Source organism: Dipodomys ordii, unplaced genomic scaffold (genome assembly GCF_000151885.1).
Source record: "Dipodomys ordii isolate 6190 unplaced genomic scaffold, Dord_2.0 Scaffold165, whole genome shotgun sequence".
Classification (NCBI taxonomy): Eukaryota; Metazoa; Chordata; class Mammalia; order Rodentia; family Heteromyidae; genus Dipodomys; species Dipodomys ordii.
The window spans coordinates 1,961,690-1,970,187 of record NW_012267381.1 but is presented as its reverse complement, the minus strand read 5'-3'; the positions used below and the strand labels follow the sequence as shown (position 1 = coordinate 1,970,187).

The 8,498-nt window shown below is 45.6% G+C and overlaps 1 protein-coding gene across 1 annotated transcript in view; it reads right to left on the bottom strand.

Moving 5' to 3' along the window:
- Positions 1–257: 257 nt before the first annotated feature.
- Kansl1 (KAT8 regulatory NSL complex subunit 1) overlaps positions 258–8,498 on the bottom strand; it is a 52,121-nt gene continuing 43,880 nt past the window's right edge. The window contains exons 8-12 of the mRNA XM_013033297.1: positions 4,042–4,163; positions 2,572–2,629; positions 2,255–2,367; positions 1,390–1,642; positions 258–1,183 (exon numbers count right to left, since the gene is read on the bottom strand). Of these exons, the coding sequence (XP_012888751.1) occupies positions 956–1,183; positions 1,390–1,642; positions 2,255–2,367; positions 2,572–2,629; positions 4,042–4,163 (774 nt within the window). The 3' untranslated portion in view covers positions 258–955. The remainder of the gene's footprint in view (positions 1,184–1,389; positions 1,643–2,254; positions 2,368–2,571; positions 2,630–4,041; positions 4,164–8,498) is intronic.

Below are 8,498 nucleotides of genomic sequence, written 5' to 3'. Positions count from 1 at the left end.
ACTGACAGGGAACAGGAGATGCAGGCAACAGCCAAGTGAACCAGTCAGTGAAAACAATGATCCAGGAGAGATGGCACGCACTCCCCTAACTTCCATGTGCAGGGCAGTGGGGAGTGGCTAAGCAGTCCTAACCATACCTTCCATAGATCAGGATAGGTACTAACTACATTCCAAGTGGACTCTGTGTGTGTGTGTGTGTGTGTGCGCGTGCGTCACACACACACACACACACACACACACACACACACACACACACACACACACGTGACATGAGGGAGCAGTAAGGGAAGGAAAGGAGGGAGCAGGATGGGGGAACCTGAGCAGCTGCAGGTTACTGCAGTGAGTCAAGACAGAGATGACCAAATGTAGATGAAAGGGAAAATATGTCAAGGTCTAGGTGACAAGGGGAAGCCTTTCTGCCAGCTCAGAGCCCCATAAGAACAACTGGTAATTATGGCAAAGAGGTCCTGTGGGCGGCTTCAACACAGACCATGGAGGATCCAGCCAGAGCTGAGGCCAAAGCCATGGATGGCGGGGGAGGGTAGGAGCTCCAAGCGCCCTTGCTCCATCCTGTCCTTTGCTCAACTGAAGCTTTCCATGCTGCCTATTTGGCCAGTCCACCCAGCCCACAGATTTAAGGGAGAGGATAATCATCTAACATTGGGAAGTCCAGTGATTCAACAGTGCACAGATGTGCCAGGACCAGGCCTACAGGGTCTTATCCTGAACTTCTGCCAACTGGAGGAAGTGCTCAGGTGTGTGATAAGAAAACATGAAAACAAACAAAGCAAAAATCAAAACAAGAAAAACAAAAAAACCAAAGGAGGGCCTAAGTTCCTTAAATTCACTAAAAACTGTGAAAATTTCCGGCATATGATGTTTGAATATCAAACGCAGAGATTTCTGAAGCTTTAATGCCAATAGTAGTGAGTCTGTTTAGATTCTCATCTCCCGCTCATCTGTGAGTTGGGCGCTGGGCTGTGACTGTTGTTGTTAGATGCCGACTCTTGAGGGGAACAATGGGAGGCGAGGTGGGTGCCACCTCCATCTCCCGGCCAGTCTTGCTGCCTGAGGAGCGACGAGTGCAACGGGCTGCCCGTTCCTGTGCATCGAGCTGGTCCTCACATTCTGCATGGGGACTGTACGCCAGGGGGAAGGTCCGTCGCTCCCATGGCTGGACAGACTGTGGGCAGACAAGTGGCTTTGGTAAGGACACAGGCCCTGCCTATTTCTTGTCCACAAGATCTTGCCATAAAACGTGTGGATTGGAGCCCACAACCAGTCTATGTAGAGTTCTTAGGGACAGCCCAAGGATGACCTTTTCCATACTTGCCACCCCTCTTCCCACCTCACCAACCCTATGCAAAGGCAAAGGTGGTTGTCACTTACCTGTTCATCCAGCCCCAATTCTGGTGTGGAACAACGGGTGTCTTCACTGGTTAAGTGTCTCAAAGCGTCCCGAGCTATAGGGGTGAGGGGTGCCGAGTGCAGTTCTGGGCTAATGGGGCTCCTAGGGGACTGACCATGGGAGAATTCTGATAGAGAGTGGCCACTACTGACATCAGGGGAGGCGGGCTGTGGGGTGGAGGGGTTGGCACTGCCCAGCTGGGGGGTGGTCCGGCCGTCTGATGACCTATAAGACCTGTATACCAAGGAATGCAGATGTGAGAACAGCTGGGCAATAGAGGATTACTGAATGTTCATTTCTGGTGGTAGGTTGGGAAAACATGAAAAAAAGCATCCTTATGCTAAAGGATACTGACTAATACCAATACTGCTTTCTTAAGATCCATTTCCTTCCCCTTCTGTTCATATAGTTAGGTACATACGAAATCTAATCTCTGGCACAATACCTAATAAATCCACGGGGTTAGGGAAACTGGTTCAGACTTTGAAAACTGTACTCAAGATAACCGGAGATGGGGGACAGTTCTCTGAAGTGGGATCACAAAACTAGTCACTATCTTAACCTCTAAGGCCTTCAAGTCTCCTCTGGCTAAATCATGACATATGACAGGTATCACAAGCAATGTCTACAATTTAAGAAAACTGGACAGACAACTTAGGGAGGAACTAGCATTTAATTACTTATAGTTCCTCTTCTATGTTGATGTCCACCTCTTTTCCTCTTTCATGTTCAACTCTCATTCTCAGCCACGGAGTAGCTGAGTATAAAGAGGAAGAGGAACTAGTGGACACAGGTAAGGCTCAAATTCCCTGTCTGCCCTCCCTCCACAGGCTCTGGGACTGTTACCTGCTGCCCCGTCGCTGGGGTGGCACACTTGTGGTCCACAGCCATCGTGCCCTCTCCATCTCCTCACATTTGGCATGTAGAGCTGCAAAGGCAGCATCGGACAGGTCTTCAATCTGCAACAGAATACCTTCCCTGATCCTGTTTCCCACAGGAAGCTGGGTTGGAGAATAGGCAGAGTAATTCTAGAACAGCCCCATCCCATTCCAGACTCTTCCTGGTCAGGCCAGGAATACAAGGAGCTTGTACCCAACACCCACAAATCTTTGAGGCATCTTGATTTTATGTACCCATGTGTGATCCTCAGAGTTGACCTTTACCTCCTCATTCTCCTCATCAGGATTCCCCTTCAGAGACTGAAGATCAACTTCCCGCCAGCTACAAAAAATAAGAAAAAATAAGCTTGTTGTTGGGGTTGGGTCTGAGAGACTGGCAAATTCAAATAAATTTAATTTAATTTTTTTTAAATTGAAGGCAGGGTCTTGCTATGCAAAACAGGCTAGTTTTGACTTTGTAATTTTTGTGCTCAGCCTCATGAATGCTAGGATTATAGGTATGTACTGTGCCTCCCCCTGCACCCGTGCCAGGCTAAGGAACTTGTTTATCTGGGACATACCACTGGACTGGCATCATATGGGAATGCGGCTTAGTGGTACAAGTGCTTACCTAGCATGCGTTAACACACTGGGTTCGATTCCTCAGTACCACATAAACCGAAAAAGCTTGCACTGTGGCTCAAGTAGTACAGTGCTAATAGCCTTAAGCAAAAAAGAAGCTCAAGAACAGTGCCCAGATCCTGAGTTCAAGCCCCAGGACTGGTAAAAAACAAAAGATTTATATGTGAAATCCTTCTTTGATATTGACAATGAAGTCAATATTTAAAAATGCATTGTTTTTGGTATAAAACATGTTTATAGACCACAATGGCCAGAGGCCTCAGGTTCTAAACTCCAGTCTGGTTGATGAAACTACATAAGGAATAAGAAAAAAAATATGCACAGAAATAATTTTAGTCTTATCAGGTAAGACCTTTTTCATCTTTTTAATTTATTTTTATTTTATTATTATTATTTTTTTGGTCGGTCGTGGGGCTTGAACTCTGGGCCTGGGCTCTGTCCCTGTGCTCAAGGCGAGCGCTCTGCTGCTTGAGCCACAGCACCACTTCCGGTTTTCTAGTGGTTTATTGGAGGTAAGAGTCTCACAGACTTTCCTGCCTGGGCTGGCTTTGAACCTCAATCCTCAGATCTCAACCTCCTGAGTAGCTAGCTAAGATTACAGGCATGAGCCACCAGTGCCCGGCTATCTTTTTTATTTTTTTAGACAAGAGTCTTGCTTTGATAGCCTAGGCTAGCCTTTAACATGGCCCTCTTGCCTTACCCTTCTAATTGCTAGAATTAGATAGTACCATTGTGGAGAGCTGCGGGAGCCACGACCAAAGACGGCTGCAAACCAGCTTAAGACTTTTTTTGGGTGCCAGTACTGAGGCTTGAAATCAGGTCACTACACTCTCCCTTAGCTTTTTCATTCAAGGATGGCACTCTTACCACTTGAGCTACACCTCTACTTATGTTTGTTTTTGCTGGCTGGTTGGAAGTAAGAGTCTCCTAGACTTGTCTGCCTGTGTTGGCTTTGTATCTTGATCCTCATATCTCAAGTCTCCTAAGTAGTTGGAATTACAGGTACCTGGCAAGATCTTCCATGAGTAGGGCCCAAAACTTGTTCAGAAGGGATGGGAAAACAGGTCAATGATACCAAGTGAGGGCAAGGAGCTGATTACTTAGGGTTTCTACCTGGGAGTAAGGATTTCCTTATATTGTAGTTTCTCTACACGGGTTGTTGCAGCAACAGACATAGGGATGACAATGTTGTTAATATCAAATGAGCTCTCTCCCCTTCTCCTCCTTACTGGCTGCTGTAAGACAAAAGGGTAAGTTTAGAGTGAGGTACAATTCTATAAATGTCATAAGACACTTACGGCAGGATCACCGGTAACAAAGCAGCTAGGATCCTGTGTAAAGTTTGGCAGTGATTGTGGACATGGCAGCTAGCTCCTAAGTAGACTCTCTTGACAGAAAGTTCTTGATTGGGGGTGGGGGGGGGTTGGGGGGGAGAAAGGAGAGAAAAGAGGGGTAATTCCCATTCACAAGTCTCTCTGACCAACCTTTTCTATCATAGGCTCATGTTATTGGGATGGGTGTCCTGGGGTCTTAAGCCAATTATTGGGATTCTTATTCCTCCACAAATATCTTTATTAACTCTATTAACACCCTTTCTTAATCCTTTTACTACCCCTATAAAGTTAAAAACTAAGTTTACACTCCAGTTAAAAATACTGAATTCCCTCATCTTAAAAGATGTTCAGGCTGGGAAGGTGGCTCAGTGGTAGAGTGCTTGCCTTGCATGCACGAGGCCCTGGGTTCGATTCCTCAGCACCACATACGCAAAAAGAAAAAAGCTGGAAGTGGTGCTGTGGTTCAAGTGGTAAAGTGCCAGCCTTGAGCTGAAGAGCTGATGGACAGTGTGCAGGCCCAGAGTTCAGGCCAGTGATCGACCAAAAAAAAAAAAAATGTTCAAATGACAGTTTCATCCTTTTTTTTTTTTTGTCAGTCATGGGGCTTGAACTCTGGGCCTGGGTGCTGTCCCTGAGCTGGGGCTTGAACACTGGGCCTGGGTGCTGTCCCTGAGCTATTCAGCTCAAGGTGAGTGCTCAACCACTTGAGCCACAGAGCCACTTCCTGCTTTCTGGTGATTAATTGGAGATAAGAGTCTCATGGACTTTCCTGAGGGGGCTTGGCTTTGAACCGCAATCCTCAGATCTCAGCCTCCTGAGTAGCTAGGATTTATAGGCGTGAGCCACGACCACCCAGCTGACAGAACGATCTTAATGGGCCATCTCACCTTGGTTGCCATGTGATGAAAGCACCTTCCTCTTGAAGATCTGTACTCTTCAGCTAAATATGGACCTACTACCTTCTCCGCCCGTATACGCCTTTCCCTCTACTATTCTTGAGGAAAAAGTAGAGAGCCTTCTAACCACATCAACAGAGAAAAGTAGAAGGAAACTGAAGAGGAGGACCTGGCTATAGCTCCTATTCCCAGAGAAAGGAAATGTGTTTCAAACAGAAGTAGAGAAGATCAAGTCCTTGGGGAAATAAAACTTCCAAAGATCCAATCAAGAATCGGAGGTAGTCATCTATAGTAGATGGAACATCAGGATGAATAAATCAGGGAGCCAAATGGCCTGGTCTGTCAGATGGAAGAAAAAGTCTAACTGCTTTAGCCCAGACAGCAAAAACTTCATCCTGAAACAGACTGTTAACTGACTTATGAGAGAGCAGAGGGAAACAGTGGGATGACAAACGTGCTGTCATGGCAACAATACAGCTGGAAATACCCAAACCAGCAAGTGTGGCCAGGCCACAGGTAATGTGTTAGTGAAGGACTGTTTCCTCCACTTAACTACTATATCCTCTCTTCTTGAAAGGTGATAAATAATTACATATCCCATCATCTTAGGACATTATCACTACATTATCCTTTTCTTTTCAATTTCTTTCTCTACCAATGAAATTAAACTATCAATGACACCACAAGTTGACAAAGAAAAAAGAATTCTTGACAAATGGTTGAAGAGATTTTTGCCTATTTTGCCAGGTTGAGTTTTACAACTGAATATCAGTGACTTCATACCTAAGGGGTTCTGTTACATCTCTGCTGAATTTCTTTTTTTTTTTTTTTTGGGTCCAGTCATGGGGCCTGAACTTTGGGCCTGGGCGCTGTCCCTCAGCTCTTCAGCTCAAGGCTAGCACTCTACCACTTGAGCAACAAGCGCCACTTCTGGCTTTTTTCTTTTTGCTTATGTGGTGCTGAGGAATCGAACCCAGGGCGTCAGGCATGCAAGGCAAGCGCTCTACCACTGAGCCAACTTCCCAGCCCTCTCTGCTGAATTTTAACGCCCCATGTAAGAAATGCATTTTAAGCTGGGTGCGGGTGGCTCATGCCTGTAATCTAGGTTAGCAAATGTGGGGCTCTGAGGTTAAACCCCAATACTGCCAAAATTAATTTATAAGAAATAATTTAGGAAGTGGCGCTGTAGCTCAAGTGGTAGAGCATTTGCCTTGAAGGACAACGCTCAGGCCCAGAGTTCAAGCCCCACGACCACCACCACCACCACCACCAACAAACAAAAAAAAAGAAAGACATAATTTAAGCCCAGCACTGGTGGCTCACCCTTGTAATCCTAGCTACTCAAGAGGCTGAGATCTGAGGATCTCGGTTCAACGCCAGCCTGGTCAGGAAAGTCCATGAGACTCTTATCTCCAACTAGCCACCAGAAAATCAGCAGCGGCACTGTGGCTCAAGTGGTAGAGCGCTAGCCTTGAGCTGAAGAGCTCAGAGACAGTGTCCAGGCCCAGAGTTCAAGCCCCACACTGAAAAAAAAAATTTTTTTTTTTTACGTAAGCTTGAGGAAAGAATATGTCTTAGTCAAGAATGAAACTCCTGGCAGACACTATGTATTTTTTCTGAATCTTCTTAGGTATGCTAATTGAACCTTCAGGGGCAAAGAGACTTGTTGTGAGATTGTCTGAAGCTTCTAACACTTCTCCTCAATCTGTGATTGATCTGCTCAGTCTACTTTTTTGTATTTAGAGGCAGAAGTAGAAAGTAGTCAATGAGAATGGCAAATGGTTCCTAAACTTAGTTTTATTTATTTATTTTGTCGGGGGCTTGAACTCTGGGCCTGGGCACTGTCCTTCAGCTCTTCAGCTCAAGGCGAGCGCTCTACCACTTGAGCTACAGCGCCACTTCCGGTTTTCTGGTGGTTTATTGGAGATAGGAGTCTCACGGTCTCTCCTGCCCGGGCTGGCTTTGAACCGCAATCCTCAGATCTCAGCCTCCTGAGTAGCTAGAAAACTTAGTTTTATTAAAAACAAGACAGGAAATGTTTAAAAGAGGGGGGCGGGAGCTGGGAATGTGACTTAGTGGTAGAGTGCTTGCCTAGCATGCATGAAGCCCTGGGTTCGATTCCTCAGTACTACATAAACAGAAAAAGTCTGAAGTGGCATTGTGGCTCAAGTGGTAGAGTGCTAGCGTGCTAGCCTTGAGCAAAAGAAACTCAGGGACAGTGCCCAGACCCTGAGTTCAAGCCTCAGGACTGCCAAAGGGTGGGGAGGTAGGAGGAGAAGAAGACAATGACTCTGGGAACTCCTTGTCTTCCGAGATGAGATGAAACAGGAGCAGAGCCTCCCTATGTCTGGGATAATGGGTGTTAACATCATGCCTGACCTCTTCTGAATATTTTTAGTTTTTTTTATGCTGGTACTGAGCTTGAACTCAGGACTTGGGAGTTGTCCTTAAGCTCTTTCACACAAGACTAGCACTCTTACCACTTGAGCCATAGATTCATGAGTATCATAGACTTTGGGATGGCTTCGAATCAAAATGCTCAGATCTCCTAAGTAGATTACAAGCCTGAGCCATCAGTGCTTAGCACTTTTGAATCTTTACAGGTTTTGCTTTAAAGTTACTAACATGATTCTGATTCAACCAATCACTTCTGCAAAGCACTGTCATAAATCACCTGACACTCCCTGTTCCCATTTCTTCAGTGCTACCCAGCTTCGGGACCTGATCTAACACTTATTAACTATTAAGTAATTCCAGATTCATTAATGAGTCTTAAGGGTCATCACAGTGCTAGACACAAAATTAGAAGTAAAACTTCTAAATGGTCCAGGACTAAGTTATCATTTGTTCATAGGTAAGAAAAACACTGACGTCCTTAAGAAGTCCTGGATCTCAGATTTCTTCTTTTCTGCAGTACTCCAGTTTGAATTCAAGGCCTCCTGCTTTTTAGACAGGTGTTCTACAACTTGTCCCACACATCCCTAGCCTTCATATTATGGTAATTCTTTAACTTCTTCCTTTATCCTTTGATTATCTGAAACCTCTGTTGATAGTTAACTAACTGTGTATGGGATCCACATACCTATTTAAACAAACGTTGTGAGGAAGGTGAAGGAGGAGTAAGAAGGCCATTTAGACAAGACTGTCTGATTTTTTTTTTTTTTTTTGGTCCATTCGTGGGCCTCAACTCTGGGCCTGGGCGCTGTCCCTCAGCTCTTCAGCTCAAGGCTAGCGCTCTACCACTTGAGCCTCAGTGCCACTTCCAGCTTTTTTCTTTTTGCTTATGTGGTGCTGAGGAATCAAACCCAGGGCCTCATGCATGCAAGGCAAGCGCTCTACA